The sequence below is a fragment of the Bos mutus genome, chromosome 5, assembly GCF_027580195.1.
Source record: "Bos mutus isolate GX-2022 chromosome 5, NWIPB_WYAK_1.1, whole genome shotgun sequence".
NCBI classification, from domain to species: domain Eukaryota; kingdom Metazoa; phylum Chordata; class Mammalia; order Artiodactyla; family Bovidae; genus Bos; species Bos mutus.
The window spans coordinates 63,087,393-63,110,883 of record NC_091621.1 but is presented as its reverse complement, the minus strand read 5'-3'; the positions used below and the strand labels follow the sequence as shown (position 1 = coordinate 63,110,883).

The 23,491-nt window shown below is 35.0% G+C and overlaps 1 protein-coding gene across 7 annotated transcripts in view; it reads right to left on the bottom strand.

Annotated features, from left to right (window-relative positions):
• Positions 1-23,491, bottom strand: part of PPP1R12A (protein phosphatase 1 regulatory subunit 12A) — a 166,954-nt gene that overhangs the window by 33,076 nt on the left and 110,387 nt on the right. For 2 of the 7 annotated variants that reach the window (XM_070370969.1, XM_070370968.1), the window contains exons 9-15: positions 19,800-19,924; positions 13,399-13,515; positions 12,805-13,020; positions 11,488-11,582; positions 8,878-8,982; positions 7,837-8,004; positions 7,264-7,440 (exon numbers count right to left, since the gene is read on the bottom strand). In XM_070370969.1, coding sequence (XP_070227070.1) covers positions 7,264-7,440; positions 7,837-8,004; positions 8,878-8,982; positions 11,488-11,582; positions 12,805-13,020; positions 13,399-13,515; positions 19,800-19,924 — 1,003 coding nt within the window. The remainder of the gene's footprint in view (positions 1-7,263; positions 7,441-7,836; positions 8,005-8,877; positions 8,983-11,487; positions 11,583-12,804; positions 13,021-13,398; positions 13,516-19,799; positions 19,925-23,491) is intronic. The other 5 variants (XM_070370972.1, XM_005910226.3, XM_070370971.1 and 2 more) reach the window with 4 other exon arrangements.

Here is a 23,491-nt window from a genome sequence, read left to right as displayed (position 1 = left end):
GAAGCAGGGCGAAGGCTAATAGAGTTTTGCCAAGAGAACGCACTGGTCAAAGCAAACACCCTCTTCCAACAACACAAGAGAAGACTCTACACATGGACATCACCAGATGGTCAACACTGAAATCAGACTGGTTACATTCTCTGCAGCCAAAGATGGAGAAGCTCTAGACAGTCAGCAAAAACAAGAACGGGAGCTGACTGTGGCTCAGATCATGAACTCCTTACTGCCAAATTCAGACTTAAAATGAAGAAAATGAGGAAAACCATTAGACCATTCTGGTATGACCTAAATCAAATCCCTTATGTTTACACAGTGGAGTGAGAAATAGATTTAAAGGGCTAGATCTGATAGACGGAGTGACTGATGAACTATGGACAGAGGTTTGTGACATTGTTACAGGAGACAGGGATCAAGATCATCCCCAGGAAAAAGAAGTACAAAAAAGCAAAATGGCTCTGAGGAGCCCTTACAAATAGCTGTGAAAAGAAGAGAAGTGAAAAGCAAAGGAGAAACGGAAAGGAAAGATATACCCATTTGAATGCAGAGTTCCAAAGAATAACAAGGAGAGATAAGAAAGGTTTCCTCAGTGATCAGTGCAAAGAAATAGAGGAAAACAATAGAATGGGAAAGACTAGAGGTCTCTTCAAGAAAATAAGAGATACCAAGGGAACATGTCATGCAAAGATGGGCACAATAAAAGATGGAAAAGGTATTGACCTAACAGAAGCAGAAGATATTAAGAGGTGGCAAGAATACACAGAAGAAATATATAAAAAAGATCTTCATGACCTAGATAATCACGATTGTGTGATCATTCACCTAGAGCCAGACATCCTGGAATGTGAAGTCAAGTGGGCCTTAGGAAGCATCACTATGAACAGAGCTAGTGGAGGTGATGGAATTTCAGTTGAGCTATTTCAAATCCTAAAAGATGATGCTGTGAAAGTGTTGCACTCAATATGTCAGTGAATTTGCAAAACTCAGCAATGGCCACAGCACTGGAAAAGGTCAGTTTTCATTGCAATCCCAAAGAAAAGCAATGCCAAAGAATGCTCAAACTACTGCACAATTCCACTCATCTCACACGCTAGTAAAGTAATGCTCAAATTCTCCAAGCCAGGCTTCAGCAATACATGAACAGTGAACTTTCAGAAGTTCAAGCTGGTTTTAGAAAAGGCAGAGGAACCAGAGATTAAATTGCCAACATCCACTGGATCATTGAAAAAGCAAGAGAGTTCCAGAAAAACATCTATTTCTGCTTTATTGACTATGCCAAAGCCTCTGACTGTGTAGATCACAATAAACTGTGGAAAATTCTGAAAGAGATGGGAATACCAGACCACCTGACTTGCATCTTGAGAAACCTGTATGCAGGTCAGGAAGCAACAGTTAGAACTGGACATGGAACAACAGACTGGTTCCAAATAGGAAAAAGAGTCCATCAAGGCTGTATATTGTCACCCTGCTTATTTAACTTATATGCAGAGTACATCATGAGAAACGCTGGACAGGAAGAAGCACAGCTGGAATCAAGACTGCCGGGAGAAATATCAATAACCTCAGATATGCAGATGACACCACCCTTATGGCAGAAAGTGAAGAAGAACGAAAGAGCCTCTTGATGAAAGTGAAAGAGGAGAGTGAAAAAGTTGGTTTAAAGCTCAACATTCAGAAAACTAAGATTATGGCTTCCAGTCCCATCACTTCATGCCAAAGAGATGGGGAAACAGTGGAAATAGTGACAGACTTTATACTTTGGCCACCTGATGCGAAGCACTCACTCATTGGAGAAGACCCTGATGCCGGGAGGGATCGAGGGCTGAAGGGGAAGGGGACAACAGAGGATGAGATGGTTGGATGGTATTATCTACTCAATGGACATGCGTCTCGGTAAACTCCAGGAGTTGGTGATGGATAGGGAGACCTGTCGTGCTGCAGTTCTTCGGGTCGCAAAGAGTCGGGCACGACTGAGGGACTGAACTGAACTGAACTGAAGCCTATGTTCCATCTTGTCACAAGGTATGGACAATTTCAAAAGCATGCAATCTATGTCAAAAGGTAAATAATGAATTAACGGGTTAAATAAGCAAAGACCAGACAGAACCATTAAGTTTATTAATAACCTATCATAATGCCTCTATCTCTAAAAGCTATTTTTTAAAAAATCCTCCTGGGTTAACTTTAGTTTTTTTGTCAATTTGTAATTCATTCTGGTCTTCGGCCTTCCTGACATTATTCACAAATTCATGACAAACTTCGGAATTTTCTGTTTGTTTCAGGCCTTTTTAAAAAATCTGTTCTTTTAAAGCTCTAAGTTCAAAGAGTAAAACACCTCATTAAACACCTTAATTACAATTTCTTCACAATTTTTTTTTTATACATATGAATGCATCTTTCTCTCCATTCAAAGTCTTGAATTTTTTGGAATTTGTCTCTCTAAAACTAGACTACAAGATTCATTATTCTTAGGATTGCAAACTTGAAAAAAATCGGAGACTAAAACCTCTTAAAGTCAGCAATTTGGGGCTTTAGAAATGACCTTACCTCAATATGCATGCTGTTAATGAGTAACAGATTTAGAGGGTTACAGTGCCTTTTGGGCATTTTAAAAGGAAAATGAAAAATAGTATAATAAAAGATAGAATTAATTTGAACCATAATAATTGATAAAGACTCAGTACAAATCCAATTGTTAGTAATCCATAAATATAGCTTTCTAGTAATATGACATTTTGAAACTATTCATCATTAGCTTTTTCAAAAGCTAATGCATATTTAGTCTAAGGTTCCAAATAGGAAAAGGAGTACGTCAAGGCTGTATATTGTCACCCTGCTTATTTAACTTATATGCAGAGTACATCATGAGAAACACTGGGCTGGAAGAAGCACAGCTGGAGTCAAGATTGCCAGGAGAAATATCAAGAACCTCAGATATGCAGATGACACCACCCTTATGGCAGAAAGTGAAGAGGAACTAAAAAGCCTCTTGATGAAAATGAAAGAGGAGAGTGAAAAAGTTGCGTTAAGGCTCAACATTCAGAAAACGAAGATCATGGCATCTGGTCCCATCACTTCATGGTAAATAGATGGGGAAACAGTGGAAACAGTGACAGACTTTATTTTTTGGGGCTCTAAAATCACTGCAGATGGTGATTGCAGCCATGAAATTAAAAGACACTTACTCCTTGGAAGGAAAGTTATGACCAACCTAGATAGCATATTCAAAAGCAGAGACATTACTTTGCCAACAAAGGTCCGTCTAGTCAAGGCTATGGTTTTTCCAGTGGTCTTGTATGGATGTGCGAGTTGGACTGTGAAGAAAGCTGAGCGCTGAAGAATTGATGCTTTTGAACTGTGGTGTTGGAGAAGACTCTTGAGAGTCCCTTGGACTGCAAGGAGATCTAACCAGTCCATTCTAAAGGAGATGAGTCCTGGGTGTTCATTGGAAGGAATGATGCTAAAGCTGAAACTCCAGTACTTTGGCCACCTCATGCGAAGAGTTGACTCATTGGAAAAGACTCTGATGCTGGGAGGGATTGGGGGCAGGAGGAGAAGGGGACGACAGAGGATGAGATGGCTGGATGGCATCACCAACTCGATGCACATGAGTCTGAGTGAACTCCAGGAGTTGGTGATGAACAGGGAGGCCTTGGAGTGCTGCGATTTATGGGGTTGCAAAGAGTTGGACACGACTGAGCGACTGGACTGAACTGAATATATTTCCTATACATTTGATACTCCCCATCTGATGTTTAGTTCCTTTCTCCTTCCCTGAGCTGTCTATACAGAGCAGACCTCTACGAATAGAACATAGAGAAGACAGAAAATTCATGTTTTTAGTATGTTTTTAATTCCAAAGAGCTAGTCATCAAAAAAGATGGCAGAATATACCAAATTTCATTGCTGCCTTAAACATTACTGTATCATATTGTCATCCTGGATTTCTTCCTTGTAACTACATAGGGTATGTAATTTTACTTACTAGTCGTAGACTGCCCACTATTTTCTGAACAATCCAAAGGTTATTTCTAAATTAAGGACTTTTCCCTCAGTAAAGGCAATTATTCTGTATATTATTTCTTTCCCTAACATTTACTGGCTGAGACATTTATATTTATTTATAATGGGAAGATCCCCTGGAGAAGGGAATGGCTACCCACTCCAGTATTCTTGCCTGGAGAATTCCATGGACAAAGGGGTCATGGGGTTGCAGAGAGTCAGACACAACTGAGCAACTGACACCTTTTTTGTTTGTTTGTTTGTTTTTGTTTGTTTCAATAATATTTATATTTTTGTCAACCAAATTACATCTCTAAAAAGCAATACCAACCCTTGCTTCTCACTCAGCATTTTTCCTTCCAGAGGGAAGATAAGTGGTCAAATGGGAGGTGGCTGAGTCAAGGGAAAATAGTAAAAATGAGTAGTTGTACGAAACCATGGGAATTCATACTACACATATGAAGTTATTGGTAATTAGTATTTTGCAGTTTGAAAAGGCTATGGAGTATTAGAAATACTTGAACAATGAAATAATTTTTCATCATGCCCCACCTGTCTGTCTGTCTATCTTGATATTCCCCGAGGCTTGCGGGATCTCAGTTCCTCCATCAGAGACTGAGTCCAGGCCATGGTAGTGAAATCTTAACCTCTAGGCCACTAGGGAACTCATCTGTTTAAAGTGAGCTTCTCTTCTCTTCTTCCTAATGCCTCCCCCCTCAAATTAACCAACTAAAAATTTTATAAAAACAGAGAATTCTAACCTAAACCTGATCAATAAAACCAGGAAAACTCAAAAATACTGTGGAACTTAATAGTGTACACAGTAACTTTATATAGTATTTAAAAGTGAGTATGTAAAGGTATATAAAAACGGCATAAATGTATTAATTAATTAATCTTTTTAAGCCACAGAATATTCAGGGCTTCCCTGGTGGCTCAGACAGTAACAAATCTGCCTGTAATGCAGAAGATTAGAGTTCAATTCCTGGTTGGCAAGATCCCCTGGAGAGGGAATGGCAACCTCAAATCACCATATATACAATACAGGGGGAAATTTTCAACCATATACATTTTGAAATAATTAATAACATTTAATTAAAACATAAAACAGGGGAATTCTCTGGAAGTCCAGTGGTGAGGACTCTGAATTTTCACTGCTGAGGGCCCAGGGTTCAATCCCTGATCAGGGAACTAAGATCCCACAAGCTGAGTGGCAAAAAAAAAAAAAAAAAAGACAAACAGCAAGGTCAAAATTGCAAACAAGTATTTGACATCAAACAAAACACAAACATTAATATTACTGCAAACATCACTGAAACAAGACAAATTTTCTATAATATAGACTAGGAAAAATGTCAATAGACATTTTTTTCCTTACACTATAGGACCTGCTGTGTCTTAACATCACTAAATATTTAATTCTCAATCTTTAAAATCTTACAGGATTAATTCTAAAAGGCTGAAACTTAATACTTTTCAACATAAAAAAAAATAAATCTGAGATTAAGAATCATAATTTATTAGTTCTAAAACAACTGATGATTTTGGGGAGATAGTCATTGGCTTCATCACTGGAAAAAAACTGTTACGGAAAAAAATGTTAAAGTATGGAATGCTAGAAATAGAAAGGATTCTAGAAGTCAAAAATTGTGAATTAAATACCTGATTTTACAGAAGAAGAAATTCTGACCCATAGAGAACTCTTATTTTAGGATTAAGGCAGACAAGGAGTAAAAAAAATCAAGAATTCTTAAACCTTTTCCCCTTTAACTGCCTTCCAAAAAAGCAAAGCCCTTAAATTTATTTTCACTAGAAGAGAATGAATGCCTATGATCCTCTAATTTCTGTTGACTAAGTGGTCTCACTGAAAACACCCCCAAACCTAAAACTTACTAAATTTAGAGAAAAATCAAGCAAGCATAATTAAAATATGACATGACCTGTACTGGTATTCAAATCACAAAGTGCCTGTAGTGCTGTTGAAGTATCATTAAATTTCACCATAAAAATAGAAATGAAATATACTGACAGAAACTAGAGATGCAATGACAGGAAAGAAAAAAATTTTTAATCTAAAAAAAATTTTCAAAACATTTAACATTTTGTTACTTTCCATATAATCACTACAAATTTACTGTAAAAATGCTACCACTTTTACAGCAAGCCATGCATTTTGCTAGGCATCAGAGACAAAAGATATATAAGACTGTCTGGATATGAATACCATGTACCAGAAATAAAACCAGATTAATCTGGTTGGTAATTTAGTTATGGAAAATATCAGTTATGTAGCTAATTCTGAAAGAATAAAATATTTAAAGAGGTTACATTTAGTTTCCTAAAATATTCTTTCCCAAGAGGTAAAACCAAATTCAAAGCTAGGGACAAAGAGCAATACAGCAGACAGAAAGAACCCTGCACAGATTCTCCTGTAATCTTGGGCCTAGCCTTAGCTCTCACACTAATCATATAAAAGTGGAAAAGTCACTTAATATCGTTGGGACTCAGTTTTCTTCTGTAAAGGATATCATAAAAGATAATAGTAAGTTCCTTTCCACATCTGTGATTCCATACCAATTGGCTGCAACAGGAAGAAGAGAGCAGTGCTCTAAGTACGTTTTAGGACACAAAATAAATTCACAGACTCTCTAATAAATTTAACAACTGTGTTCTATGTTCAAATACCAGAATTTAAACTTCAGAAATAAGTGAATGTGTTAAACATATGTAAAATTATTTGGCTAACACATATGCCTAAGAAGCCATTCTTCAACAAGGAAATTTTAAAATGAAAATTTCAAATATAACAACAACAAAAAGGAACCTGTTAAGCATCAAATTTCTTAACAATGAAGTAGAAGGGGGAGACAAAGAGAAGAATAAAAAACTTGTCTTTTTCATGTTACATCTAATTTTCTATGAGTATGATTTGCTTGATATGTGTTTAGAGTACGTATTTAGATCTTCACTACAAAACTTTTTTGAATTCTAACAACCATTAAAACTAAGATGGCTAAGTAAGATAACCTGCCTGGCTCAGTGCCTTTAAACAAAAGAACTGTCACAGGTGGATTACCAAGCCTAAATGCTAATAATTGCTAATTATATCAATTTACAGAGTTTTGAGTTGACATAGGTTATCTCATTGTATTAACCCACTGAAGAGGTGGACATCAACTTTCCAAGATTAAAAAACAGAACAAAACAGACAATTTACATCATTGGGCAAGATATATCAGCAGTGCTATTATGACCTGTACACACCTGCGTCTCTCCCTGACCTCTGCAGTGGAGGAGACAGTGCCAGCAGTAGTTGTAGTCAGGGTTGTGGTAGAAGCTGCAGCATTAACAACAGTTGGAGCAACAGGAATGGTCACTGCCGTAGGAACACTGTCCTTTTCCTTTTCAGTACTATCCTCAGCCCACAAACGATTTGAGGTACTATAGCATCATAAGCAGCAACACAAAAAGAGAAAAGGAAAACAGCTAAACAATGAAAGCACTTTCTAGCAGCTGAAAACATGTGACTACAGGGATGGATTTTTTTTTTTAAACACAACGTGAGACATCTTTCAACCATGAACCAAAAAGTTCACCCAGAGCCGTCAAAGAAAAATTTACATTTTAAGAAGCTTAATTCAAGGAAAAGTTCTTAAGTCAGGAACTTAATTTTTTTCCCCAAACATATAATTGCCTCTTTTGGAACCAATTTTTGTTTGTAAATAATTTTAATCAGGTCAATGAAAAAATCCAGAGCCCCACAATCTTCTACACAAAAATGCATGCACATACATAAGCACACAGGAGGCCTGAACACAAAATGTATCTGCGACTCACCTGCTTTGTGTGCCTGCTGAGGAAGAACCCGTTGTAATCTTTGTAGTAGTGCTTGTGCTGGAAAGCAGGCTTTTCTGAAGCCCAGCTGCAGAGGTAACTGTTGGTGTTGATGTGGTGCTTGGAACACTAGAACTAATCAAATCATCTTGTCTTCTACCAAAGGAGCAACTAAAGGAAAGAGTCATATCTATATAGGATGTGTCTGTAGGTGTATTCTATAGTCAATGTCTATACATTATACAGATTCACAAGGCTAGGAAAAAAATCTTAAAAACTGTGTTCCTAAACACACCACCAGCTCCAGCACCAAGAGTTGCACCTACAACTTGCTAGAGTCTAGATGATTTCACTAATTTGGTAGTGTATCATTTTACTAAACCCCCACCCACCAACAAGATTTAAAGATGATCTGACAGCTTACATTTCTGGAACTGCTCTATGTCATATGGACATGCCTGGAAAAACACTTTGGTTTTACTCAGGGGAAGTTAAGACTAACATTTTTGAAAAAAAATGTTTCGGCAATGGGTCACAGCCTTAGGAGTGACCCATGCCTGTATTATATCTGTTGATCTTTTAGTCTTTTTGATTGCTTTTAGCAGAAAAAATAATGCATAGATCTTCTACTCCCTCTCCAATGTATTACCAACATTCTAATTCATGGCATTTCTACTACTCTGAGTTCTAAGACAAGTAAAAACTTTTCAAGTCACCAAATGAGATAAATCAAGTTACTGACTATTTCAAATGCTCCAATTACATAATTGACTTTTATGTAATTATATACAGAGCTCCTTTTCAATATAATCTAAAAGATACTTCAAAATATTTAATTTAAAAATACATAATATGAAGGCATAAGTAGGAGCAAATTTTCAACCTGTTGTTAAATATAGACTCTGTGTCTTTAAATGAAGTTTTATTTAAACAACAAAAAATATATAAAGGCACATTTTTAATATTAAATTGAGAGCTCCAAACAAACTGCCTCATATTTTAATAAAAGAATACATCAATGTTACTTAAGAATTATATTATTACCTTTTGTGATAAGTTGATCCTTCATTAATTGAGCTATTCTTTTTAAGATCATCTTCCCATCTTCTTCTTGTGTATGAACTACTTGTTCGCAAACTTGAAGAATCTCTGTGGAAAAAAAAATCCTTCAGATTCTGGCAGATAATTTTAAAATAGAGTTAAAGAAGCTGCACATTAATAAACACAGTAGAAGTAGAAACTAGTAAAATCCCTTAGAAAAACACTTTGGAATATTTATTAACAAATGAAAGTAATTCACTAAGATTCCAGTTCTAAGATTCTATACCTACGGAATAATTCTACCTATGAGGGGAAATAGAAATGTCTATAGACATTTTACTTATGATGACAAAATATTATATAATTTCAGTGTCCATAGTTTGGGCAGGGGGAATGGTGACTTTAATATCAGCAGATCTACTCTACAAATACTATGTACTGATGAAAAACAATGTTTGCTGAATTACACGCTAACATCAGTTCAGTTCAGTCGCTTAGTCGTATCCAATTCTTGGTGACCCCAAGGATTGCAGCACGCCAGGTTTCCCTATCCATCACCAACTCCTTTGCTCAAACTCATGTCCATGAATCGGTACTGTCATCCAATCAATCTCATTCTTTGTATCCCCTTCTCCTCCTGCCTTCTATCTTTCCCAGCATCAGGGTCTATTCTAAGGAGTCAGTTCTTTGCATCAGGTGGCCAAAGTATTGGAGCTTCCACTTTGGCATCAGTCCTTCCAATGAATACTCAGGACTGATTTCCTTTAGGATTACTGACTGGACTGATATTTGTGCAGTCCAAAGGACTCTCAAGCATCTTCTCCAGCACCACAGTTTGAAAGCATCAATTTTCAGCATGCAGCCTTTTTTATTGTCCAACTCTCACAACCATACATGACTACTGGAAAAACCATAGCTTTGACTGTATGGACCTTTGTTGGCAGAGTGATGGCTCTGCTTTTTAATATGCTGCCTAGGTTGGTCATAGCTTTTCTTCCAAGAAGCATCTTTTAATTTCATGGCTGCAGTCACCATCTGCAGTGATTTTGGAGCCCCAAAATTAAAGTCTGTCACTGTTTCCACTGTTTCCCCATCTATTTGCCATGAAATGATGGGACCAGATGCCATGATCTTAGTTTTTGAATGTTGAGCTTTAAGCCAACTTTTTCACTCTCCTCTCCTCTTTCACTTTCAACAAGAGGCTCTTTAGTTCCTCTTTGCTTTCCACCATAAAGGTGGTGTCATCAGCATATCTGAGGTTATTGATATTTCTTCCGGCAATCTTGATTCCAGCTTGTGCTTCATCCAGCCTAGCGTTTCAAATGATGTACTCTACATATAAGTTAAATAAATAAGCAGGGTGACAATACAGAGCCTTGACGTACTCTTTTCCCAATTTGGAACCAGTCTGTTGTTTCATGTCTGGTTCTAACTGTTGCTTCTTGACCTGGATACAGATTTCTCAGGAGGCAGGTCAGGTGGTTCTGGTATTTCCATCTCTTTAAGAATTTTCCAGTTTGTTGTGATCCACACAAAGGCTTTGGCATAGTCAATAAAGCAGAAGTAGTTGTTTTTCTGGTTTTTCTGGAACTCTCTTGCTTTTTCAATGATCCAATGGATGCTGGCAGTTTGATCTCTGGTTCCTCTGCCTTTTCTAAATCCAGCTTGAACATCTGGAATTTCTCAGTTTACTATTGTTGATGCCTGGTTTGGAGAATTCTGAGCATTTATTTGCTAGCATGTGTGATGAGTGCAATTGTGTGGTAGTTTGAGCGTTCTTTGGCATTGCCTTTCTTTGGAATTGGAATGAAAACTGATCTTTACAGTCCTGTAGCCACTGCTGAGTTTTCCAAATTTTCTGAATGAGTGCAGCACTTTAACAGCATCATCTTTTAGGACTTGAAATAGCTCAGCTGGAATTTCATCACCTCTACTAGCTCTGTTTGTAGTGATGCTTCCTAAGGCAGACCTGACTTCAGACTCCAGGAGTGAACATCGACATTTTAATAATCAGTGAACCAAAATGGACTAGAATGGGCGAATTTAATTCAGATGACCATTTTATCTACTAGTGTGGGCAAGAATCCCTTAGAAAATATGGAGTAGCCCTCATAGTCAAGATGCTAACATACAAGACTGCTTATGAGATCTCAGGTGAAAGAAAAAGACACAAACTGAGTACTATAACATGACTACAATCATTATTAAAAAGTTCTCATACTCTGTATGTGCTGAAAAGTGAAGAAACAAACTAAAATGTTGTCAGTGATTAAGTAATGGCTTTTTCTTCCTGCTTTCTCCTTTTGCATGATGTTCCAAATATTTAGAAGCATATGCTAGTCAGTGACCTCATCTGCCACCACTGTCCTTTCCCTCTGATACAACCATAATGCCTTTATTTATACCGTTATTTCATGAACATACCAAATTCTGTACCTCCTCAGATCCACGTACCGGGTGTTATTACTATTAGGAACACCCTCCATTTCTTCCTGAAATCTACATACCATGTAATAAGAACCCAACCCTCATATTTTAACTCTCATGCTAGATAGTAAAGATTTCATAGTAAAAAAACAAATAAATAAATAAAGCAAATGACAATGAACCCACCTGTTTTCTTTCTCTTCAATGTCAGATGTACTGGCAAGCCGCCTTGGTATTGTAGGCGTAACATATGCAAGCTTAGTTCCTTTACTATCTTTCTCCTACACAAAGGCGAGAAAAAAAGAGTGAAAATAAATCAGTGCGATGATTACAGGTGCTGCTAAAAATATGGAAAAAGTATGCAACAACGTATAATTACACAGTCATCACAGTTTATTTGATAGTATTTCCATCATTCCTAGCTAAACTCTAAAACTGATGTCTATCAATACTCAAGGACTATAAGCACTAAATGACAGCCTGTTCAAATTAATTTTCTTTTCTTTCTCCCTTAATCGAGAATTAGATCATTTTAACATAAGAAAAATTCCTCCCCATTTTAATGACTGTTTCTTAAACTTCTGTAACATATTATTTACTGTAACATAGTATTATAAGACAAAACATCCTTATTTTTTTCAGAGAGAAGAGTTCTCAAATATGATTCACTGTAAGTCTCAATTATTTACATTATATAAGCTATTTACTACTTTTATATTCTACGCTTTAAAATATAATTATATAAAACAAAAAATTATTTCAATTATATTTATCCAAATCTAAGAGTGTAGATGCCATGTAATGGAATCTGTTATATTCTCATTATATGGTATCCACCAAGTACTTGGAGACAAGAGGACAATAAATTTATAAAAAATAAAAATCTTAACAATACTTTATGAATAATTCATTTCTGAATTTCAATACATATAAATAAACATTCTTATATAGTACAAGAAAACTATATGGAAAAATATCTGAGTACTAAAAATGCAATGGAAAATAATCCAATTACATAAAATAGCATTCAATGAACTGTGGTACACTGTATTTAATGCAATTTAATAATGCCTTTCAAAATACAGCTATTAAAATTGCTCACTAGGACAAAGCTGGGATGTATCAGATGAAAAAAGTAGGTAAAGAAATTGTAGATATTGGATAAATGCAACCTATGAGTATAATCACAGTCTAGAACAAATGCATTCCTAAATTTTGAAAATCTTTCTTAATAAATAAAATTAGCTTATCACTTGATAGATTTTACAGAGTAAAGGATTCCTGTAATTGAGTACAGTCTCATAATTTATGTTTTGGGTAAATACATCTTATCTCCCCAATAATTATATTCCACATAGATATTGGCTGAAGGTAGGTACATTTGTATTTTCATGTCATTCATTAAGTCAATGAATTTAAGTTGATATACAGATATAATAATGATACACAGTAGAGAACCAATTGTTATAGTTCTTATAGAAACCAAATTGTGAAACAGATTACCTTTTCTTTATTATCCAAAGAGGAGGAAAGTCTGGGACTGGAAGCTGAGCGCATGACACCTGCAGTGTCTTTTTCCTTCTGAGCTTCTTTAGATGCTGTGATTTCTGCAAGTGCACCGTAACTGCCCGTCTTTCTAAGTCCTAACCTCCAAGATGCAGGGGACTCATCTTTTCTCTCTTCTTCTTTGGGAGAAATTTTTGTAGCTGAAGCTGGAAACTGTTTTTATTTTATTTTTCAGGAAAAGGAAAAAAATTATCAAGACCGATCAGTCCTTAAACTGGAAAGAAGTTTACAGATTAAACACTTAAAAATTACAGTTAATAGTTTCAGAAGAAACACTTACTAAGCAGGTTAATGTCTTAGTCAAAATGTAAAGATCTAAAACTGAAAAAAGAAATATTACCTGTCGAGATGTTAGGTTTAAGAACACACACTCCACACTTTGTATCACACAGAAAAATTATGATGCAAATACAGAGAAGAGAAATGAGCACACCATAATGACTTAAAACCATGCATCGTTGAAACCAATATTCACATTAAACTTGTTATGTTGTAACCTAATATAAATCCTTGCACATGGAAAAGCCTCACCATAGATTTTTCGCCCTTACTGGGCACAAGAACAATGCCAGTTTTGCGCAAGCCCTGCCTCCACGATGCGGGATCTACTGATTCCACCACAGGCATGATAGGAGCAATGAAATCATACTAAAGCCAATTAAAATAAGACAGGTAAAGAGACACAGATTGAAAGTTTGAAAATATAAAAGGAAGTTATGAGCAAAACAGACTTTTCTCCTTTTTTAAAAGAATTTTACAATAAAGTAAAACCCCGATACTGGGTAACTCTCCGATCTTTAATAAGAGTCACTGGGAATAAGTTCCAGTTTTAGTATAAGAGCATCCGAAAAAATCTAACTGAGAAACTTCTAATGCAGTTAAAGGCACAGAGAGCTGGTAATATTCTAGTATGGAGTGAACTACTGCACTTGAATTTTGTTTTTATTCACTTTGTACTAGGGTTAAAAAATTTTAAATCCATCATCAACAACAAAAGTAATCATCAATATATATCTAATCATAATATTTAATTCATTAATATTTTAAATATTATAGCCTTAAATTTATCATTGGATTTTTCTACCAAACATTAAACATGTCAACTAAAAACTATTTTTGTACAAATATTTATTTCACTTCAGTTTTCCAACAGCCCTAAAAATGAAACACCCATAATCTTTAAACTAGTTCACTTCATCAACTGCACTTACAGAGTTTAAATATTCAACCACAGTTAAATATAGACAGTTAACACAGCAACTAACTAGTTACTACAAGCACAGGATATGGATAATTAAACAATTAAACAACCCAAAACAACCTTTCTTTCATATTTATAGCCCAGGTTTACCGTAACAGAAGTTTAAAAGAACTTGTTAAAAGCACCATAATGTTGGATACTTTCTAGACAAAAAAATCTCTAGTATTTCCAGTAATTAATTCCTATCAATAAGGTTGAAAAGAGACTCAAGACATACAGCATTTCTCAGTTTCCAAAATGTGCACTGAGGCATTCAAGATGCAAGAACAAAATCACAGGAGTGCTGTGGAATGTTTTAAAATTTTAAGTGAAGTACAGTGACATCTGTTGGACACAGCACAAACTGCCATTACTAACTTTTTTGTAGTAACTACTTAATAAATGAAATAAAGAGGTATTCCTTTGGGCCAAATGGCACTGTGAAAAAAAATCAGTAAAACACTAAAGTCTCCCTTGGCTGAGAAAGTCCAGGAAGCTCTGTAATATTTTACTCAGTATGATAGGCACTGCGATGATTCCTTACTGATTTCAGAGTTTAAAGTCACACTACTTGAGAACACAGGCTGGCAAACTTTTTTTCTATGAAAGGTCAGGTTGTAAATTTTAGGCTTTAACTACTCATCTATGCTGTTACAGTACAAACCCAGCCATAGGTAACATACAAGTGAATGAACATGGGTGTGTTACAATAAAACTTTATTTAGGGGCAGTGAAGTTAGAATTTGTGTCACAAAATACTCTTTTTCTTTTAATCTTCCCCTGCCTCTGCCAACCATTTAAAAATATTAAAAGCATTCTAATTCGCAGACTGTACAAAAAACAGGTAGGGGGCCACGTTTGGCCCACAGACTATGGTTTGCTAATCCTCTCTGCCCCTAGAACCTTCCTCAAACTAGAAACAAATCTTACTCTTCCATGATAAAATAGTAAATAATATTTGCTGAATGTTACAACAGAAGCGAACATTTAACAAATGTTCACTTGTGTCAGGCCTAAAAGAAGTGCTTCATATGGGTTATCTCATTTAGTCCTGAAACCATCCAATGAAATAGAACTTTACTATCATTTTAGAGTTGAGAAAAATGAGGCAGTATTATCAAGTTAGAAATTTTGTTGCACTGTTAAAACTGATATACCTCCTCTCTATCTAACATAAATTGTAATTTAAGAACTGGTTATCTGTTTAAAGGCATCTTTCTATTTCTGGTATATAAATGAACCTCTTTGAGTTAACTCAAGTATACCTATTCCCTGAGATTTTTTTTTTTGTTTTTATAACCAGGACACTACTTTGACTTTCCTACTCTTCTGACTACCCCCATTCTTGGTCTTTTTGTTGCTGTCATTGTAACAAATTTCCTTGTCATAACCCTGTAACATAAGCACTCCAGTAGTCTGTTCTCATATATCCTATCTTCTCTTTATATTTCCTTCTGAGTGCTGGGAGTAGGGTCTTCTTTATATCCTCATGCATTGTATTCAGCTTCTTCTCAAATGTGTTATTCTGCAACTCAATCTCACTCCTAACGTCCCAGTTCCGAACTTCTATTTACCTGTAGAATGGACTATAGATAAGGAAAACTGGAACTGGAAACGGAAACAATGTGTAAAGTGCAACACCTTTATTTCCAAACCAGCTCTTCCTTGGTTCCCTATTTCTGTTACGGGCATCAGTAATCTATTCAATCCCTAAAAAAATTTTTTTTGGCCACATTGTGCAGGCATGTGGGATGTGGGATTTTAGTTCCCTGATCAGGGATCAAATCCATGGTCCCTGCAGTGGAAGCAGGGAGTCTTAACCACTGGACTGTGGAGGAAGCCCCAGTCCCCTGCATTTGCAACTTGAAAGTCATGTTAGACCTCTTCTTTGTCATCTTCCTGCAATTGTAAATTAAGTGACAAGTCTCTAAACCTCCTCCTCTCCTTTATATAAGACCACTGCCACTCTTCTGATTTATATTATCATGTTGGGAAACTTCAATGACTTCCTAATAAACCTTCTCTCACTCAGTCTCTCGCCTTCAAATACACCTGTACATTGGTATCAGAATAATACTCTATAAAGAATAATTCTCTCACGGCCTTGTTCAAATATCTATGATTCCCTATATCTATCAGATCACAAAAACGTTACCATAGGAATGAAAACATTTCACAGTTTGGCTCTACTTTTCCTGTTTCACTTCATATATGTATCCTGTAAATTAATCAAATTTGACAACTCATTTTTCCTGAAAAAATACTCTATATTATCCCTACTTTGATCACATCGTTTCTCTTCTGTTTCAACAAACTATACAAACTCTCTTCTCTGTTAGGCTGAAATACTACCTACACATTCTTTAAGATCTATCACAAATGTTCTAACTCCACTACCTCAAATCAAAAATGATTTCTTCCATTTTAAAACCACTGTTTTACAATTATACACTTTTATTGGTATACTTCATATACCCACAGCACCTAGTCTTTTATTTAATTTTATTATATTAATAATTAGGTTCAATTAGCAAGAACATGTAATCAAGACAACTCTAAATTTTTACCATCTAGTAAAGACAATCTACATGTATTGGAATGTATGTGTAGACAGCAGAATAGATAATCTTTTTTAGAGATTCCAACAATATTTACTTTGACTACAGAGTTATATATATAAACATTGTTAGTTAAACTGTTAGTTAAAATGTTAACTAACAATAAACTTACTGTTAAGATAAAATTTTAATATAAAACATTATTTAACTTATTAAGTTAAATAATGAAATAAACTTACTATTTAGTTAAATCATAAGATCAAACTAATGGTTTTACAGTTAATATATCCACAAATTATAGGCTTGATCTCATTGCTACAGAAATAGTTCTGCAATTTTAGCTGACAAGTCAACAACTGAAGAGAAGAACTTTTAAAGGGAATACATCTATGTTTCCCTATAGTTGTCAGGAGTTATTACAGAATATAAGTGATATTCAATACTGCTGTAGAGCTTTCAGGGTTGTGATCTATTCCTTGTCATGCATGTTCATGTGTATGTGTGTCTATTTATATAAGGCTTATGCACTGGTGGAAGAAGCTAGAGAACTTAAGACAACTGTGTCTAAAAAAACAGAAGTTGAGGAGTGAGTGGCAACCTAAAAATAGAATTCTTAATTACAAAATCTTTTATGATACATTTATAGATTAAGAATTCATCTAAGGAAATTTGTTAGGTCTCTAAGTTAAAGGGAAAATCTTAAAACGTTAAAAAAAAAACTAAAATGCTAAATTAAAGTAAATACATTATCACTGAATATAACAGGCTTTAAAAGTCATACATAATACTGATTAAATTTTAAAATACTTCATTCTTTTGTACAAGACTTTATTACTTTGAATAAAATTTGGCCATAAAACATAACGAACAAATACTGAAACAAAATAATCTTTAAAGTAATCTTCAACTTGAGAATAAAATGCAGTTTCTAAATATACAAATTAGAGAAACAATTGTCATTAGGTCAACTTAATTAAGAATTAGAATCAATTCTGATTAATAATTGGTAATAAAATAAGAACTTTTATAGAAAGGGATAATTGGCCCACTAATCTAACAGAGCTATTAAGTATTTGCTTTCAGTGAGGGCAGTTGGCATAAACTGAGAAGTAACCTGCCATAAATCTAGGGTTATGTTTGAGAAAAATATAATTGATAAGAAGCCTACTGTAATTATTTGACTACAGTAGGAAAGAGATTGCTTAGCTAAATACTCAAAAGACTAACAGCTGGCTTCTTGGCGGGAATGGAGCTTATGGGAACTTTTTGATAAATCTGTAGTTCTAACAGATAATAAATCAAAAGAGTTAAAGTTCAGTATTCACTTAAGAAGTAAAATGGGGTTCTATAATTAAATAAACCTTTAGTTAAAGCAGCTCATGGTAACTCCAGTTATGATAACTATCTTGAAAACTTTGCAGATAGACTGCTTCTGGAGAATTTAATTTTAAAGCATATATAAATTATGGCCATTTGAAGATAGTTTCTAATTGCATTTAAGAAGCCCTCAGTTCTAGAATATAGAAGGTGAGATGATTTAGTCAGAGTCTCCTGATATTCAAACTGTACAAGTTAAATTCATGTTATTTCTACCATTAAAAATTCACTCTACTTCTTTCCTTTGGAAGAGTTTCAAGGGAGGATTATTAATAACAGTATGGGTCTTTCTCTAGCTTATGATTTTAAAAGGCTCAAATTGTGGCCACTTGGTATCAAATCTAAAGAATAGCAAAACTGACAATATGATAGAACTGCTGTGGGGATTTAAAATTAGTCCTCAAACCAATGCAAACCAAATAATGTCAGAAAAGCAACAAAATAAGAAGTCCAAAGGCAGAGACATGATAAATGAATACAATGTGTAATTTGTGAGTGGACCTTTAATTTGAAAAATCAAAACATTTTGAAAAATTAAAAAAAAAATCTGAAAAGTCAAAAAATCTAGATTTGAAAAATCTAGAAAGGTGTTACTAGGAGGACAACTGGGAAAATTCTGAGTATGGTTTGTATATTAGCATAAATAATGTTTTATATCAATGTCAAATTTTCTAAGTATATTAATGTCACTGTGGTAATGAAGGATAATGCATTTGTACTTAAATACATACTCAAGTATTCAGGAATACTGTGTTACAGTGCAAGCAGTCAATTCTTAAAACAGTTCTGAGAAAAGAAAAAAAAAGGGTGAGTGCCTATGTGTGTGTGCATGCACAAACGTGTATGTGAGTGTGTGTTACACAGAGAGGGAAATGAGTTTGCTTATAAAAGACAGGTAAGGGCTGGTAGGGAGAAGCCTTTAAAACGAGACCAGTAGGTTAAAGAAAAAAAAAAAAAAAAAAACCCACAGAAAAACCCTTAATCTTTAATATGGGTTTAAAAAAGTATGGGTTCTGAAATATCAGGGAAAAGAAGTCTTGAATATCAACACACGAAGTTGGAAAGCACTGTTTGGTGGAGAAAGTAAAGTAGGAAGGATAATAAATAGAGAACAAAATAAGGAAGAGGAAGAAATGAAACTAACATTTTGGGAGCACTTAGTCACTAGCCAAGCTCTTTCAGTTACTGCTTAACAATGGTAACTTATTTTCTCTCTTTACTATCATTTTTGTTTTGTCCTTTTTAGGGAGAACATATAAGGAAGATAGTAACTCGCCTAGAGTCACAACAACTAACAAGAGGTGGGGTCAGCAGCTGACCTTTGGTTTGTTCAGACATACCTGGTGCTTTGTAAATGAACTAGAAAATCAAGATTCCAGTTCTCTTAGTGACCTGTGGCAGTTTTTTTCGGGCTTAACTTATACACACCTCAAATTACCAAAAAGTACCTTTACTCAATAGAAATAAAAGATACAAAACTCTTGTTTCTCAAAAGTCAAAGGAAATAAAAAACTACCATGTTCAGTAGTTTTTTATATGAAAAATTTTATTTTTCTCCTCTTTATTTTTTCAATGATTAACTAATATCAACTGCAAAAAGTATCTGAAAAAAGAATGTAACAGGTTCAGCAGAAATCTCAGTAAAGAAAAAGTATTTTTATTCTAAAACCTTAAACTTAGAACTGTCTTCATGCTTTAACTTAAATGGTACTTACACAGAATACATTTATTTTTTAACAAACACAATTTTGTTTTACCTTTTTAATAGGTGATGTAGGTGTTGGCTGACCAGATGACACAGTAGGTGTTGTAACAGCTACAGGAGCTGCTTGTGTACTAGAAGTATTGGCATTAGTTACAGAAGCCATGGGTTTTGTCTTATCTTTAGGAGGGAAAAAAAGAAAAAGAACATTAAGAGTCATGATTCTAGATGAGTTCAGTTTCAGAGGTATTTAAAATAGTATTTAATACTGTATTTCTGTTTTCCCACTATCATCTCTTTTAACAAGAGAATTTTTCAAGGAGTTTCTAGAAATGTTTCAATATGTACAAGACTTAAATAAGAACATGACACATAACCAGACTTTTAAGAATAAAAAGCACAAACAAAATCTGACTTTTGTACTTCTAACACTATGGAAGTTTTTAAAAAAAACTTTAAATTAATTTTTAAAACCTGAACACTTGAATACAACATAACTTCAAAAAATTCCATATTGCTTATCTAAAACTTATAGCTCTTTTTTGTTCTAGGACATCCGAAACTGCTCTTTGTCAGTAATTACATTCCTGTCAAACAGTTACATTTAAATGTCACAAAGAGCATTCCTTCTCACCCCTAAAAGGTATAAAGTTAAATGGGTACAACATAAGCTGAATTAGGTTAAATCTCTTCCAATGATGTATCAAGACAATTTCCAACTAATAATTGATCACTTAGAAAAAGATTTTTGAAATACTAGAAAAAAATCAATATGATGCTAGCAAAAATTCAAAGACTATTTGAACACAGAAATCAAACTAGCTTTTAGCACAAGTCACATATAAATTTAAACCTTTAAATTAACTATAATTTATAAATGAGCTAGAAAAGTTAACTTTTCAAATAGTCAAAAGTCATTTAACTGAGCTTTAAAGTATTCCTTTAGTTTCAAAATGGGATAGAACAGGTATCTTTCTATACTTCTGGGAAGAAATATACTGCTTTTAAAGCTCTATGAGACATTCATTTTTATTATACTACCTCTCTTCCCTATGTTAATAGGGCTGAAAGCATAATCTCAAACTATATCAAAGGACAAGGCCAAACTGACACATTTAAAAATCACTATTACCATAGCTGTTCAAATAAACTGAATGAGCTAAACTCAGTCTAATAAGCTTTTTTTCTCATTGTTAAATCTCTTTTCATTCAACAGAAGCTAAGCCTACTCAGCATAATTAAGTACAAATCATGTACACTCTTAATTAAACCATCCTCCTGGGAAACAATCCATCTAACTGAAGAGATTAATTCAATGAATATTTATTAAGTGCCTAAGACCTCAAGCATTGTCCTAAGCACTGGGGATATATCAGTCAACGAAAAGACAAAATAACTGCATAAAGCTTATAGTCTGGAAGGAGAAATAAAGTTCAGCATATTTTTTTGCATTTTCTCGTTTTTTCCTATTTTCTCTAGATTTAAAAATTTGTTTTATATTATTGAAATAAATACATACATCAAAGAATGTATATGCACATATGCAAACATTTATGGTTGGTTTATGAGTAATAATGAAACCAACCCCAGGTATCCATCATTCAACTTAAGTAAACATTATCAATGTTATTGAAGCCCTTTACATTCATTTGACTTCAACGAAGAATAAAAACTCCATGTCCTAAAGGAAAAAACAAAAAACTAAAAGCAAAACTATACTTCCCTTTCCTCATTCCCTCAACTACCTCTCAAAAATTTACAAATCATTTGGAAGGAAATTAAACTTTTGGTTGAGTCCCTATTTTCAATCTGATTTATATGAAACTGATTTAAAACTGGTTTTGTAAATATTTAACAAAAGAAAATCCAGCAAAATAGTTATTTAATATAAAATAGTTTCCCAAGGAAACAACCCTGCAAAAAGAAAAAAGAAACAGTTTAGAAATCATCAGGTCAAGCTGCAGCTCTATAGGGAAATGACTGCTTTCTCAAGCTTGCCAAATAAAGTATGATAAAGCCTTGTTGATATTAAAAGAGTGAGAGAGAAGGAACCACACAGCATTTACATGGGTTAATTCTTGAGATCGAGTCAAATTTTCCTGGCACAACTAGCTACTAGCAACAGGAAGAACAAAATTATCAAGTACAATGCTTTAGAGAAACATTTAAAGTTAGCTTTCTGAGAAACTCAGCAGAGTGACTCGTATGCTTAAACTTCAAATTGGGAACTAACATAACACAATTTGATAGTGATTAGTTCTATTCATATTTACAGAATAGAAGACTTTAAAGAACTATCCAGATAACCTAGTCTAATTCTTTCCATTCTATAAACAACAAAATTTCAACCCAAAGGTCAGGAGGTTTGCTAAATAGCAGTGCCCAGCACTGAGAGTTTGTATGCTGTTGCTGTTTAGTCGCGTCCAACTGAACGACCCTATGGCCTGCAGCCCACCAGACTACTCTGTCCGAGGGATTTTTCTGGCAATATTGGAGTGGGTTGCCATTTTCTTCTTCTGGGGATCTTCCTGACCCAGGGATCGAACCCGTGGTTTCCTGTTTGGCAGGAAGATTTTTTTTTTTTTTTTTAACTCTATTTAGAAAGGCTAAAATGACTGTATGCTAATTTGAACAGGTATGCTATACAAGAAAATTTCATTTCATTTTTTATATCCTCCAAGTTGGATTCCATTGTATATGCTTTGTTCTTTCTTCAGACCTCTTTAACTTCAGACTGGAGGTGAGCAGAAATATGGCTTACTCCTTTCCCCTTAAATCATTCTCAGGCTCCAGACAAGGAGCTGGACCTCTGAGAAATCTTAACTGGCAGTGGTAGCTTTTAACTCTGGAGGCTTTTCAGGAGTATATAAGACAAGGAACAAGCTGCTCCTCTCTCAGCTCTTTCCAGGAATCTGACCCTAAGCAGACTGAAAGGCACTGTAAGACAAGATTAATCTACTGCCATTGGAACAACCTGCATTCACCCTGGGAGGCAGGTGAATCCCTGGGGACTGGTGATGAGATGCTGCAGCATCACCATAATCCACACTGGGATACGTCCTGTCCTGTCCTGTCCTCCAACTTGGAAGCTCCTTTGAATCAAACCACATTTTCACGAGAGTTCTTTGTGATTCCTGAGCATTTGAAGTGCGTCCGAACCTGAAAGCTGTGGAAAAATGAGCTGGCAAGCGGATTCTTTACCACTGAGCCACCAGGGAAGCCCAGTGAGTTGTATAGAAAAGATCAATTAAGAAAAATTAGGTAACAAATCTCTGAGCTATCTGGACTTCCAGTTCTTGAATTCTTCTTATGAGCTAGGAGATCTGGGTGCTAGTCTTGGTGCAGATGTGCCTGTAGTTTGATTTGTAATGACATATTTTACTAGAGGACAGAAGAGCCTAATATACTACACTCTATGAGGTCAAAAAGAGTCGGACATGACTTAGACTGAACAAGAAAATTTTACTAGAGACTAGGGGCCAAAGCATATCTCACAGAGAGGAGATTAACTACAGAAAACTAACTTTCAGTTCAGTTCAGTTGCTCAGTCGTGTCCACTCTGCAACCCCATGAATTGCAGCACGCCAGGCCTCCCTGTCCATCACCAACTCCCGGAGTTCACTCAAGCTCATGTCCATTGAGTTGATGATGCCATCCAGCCATCTCATCCTCTTTTGTCCCCTTCTCCTCCTGCCCCCAATCCCTCCCAGCATCAGAGTCTTTTCCAATGAGTCAACTCTTTGCATG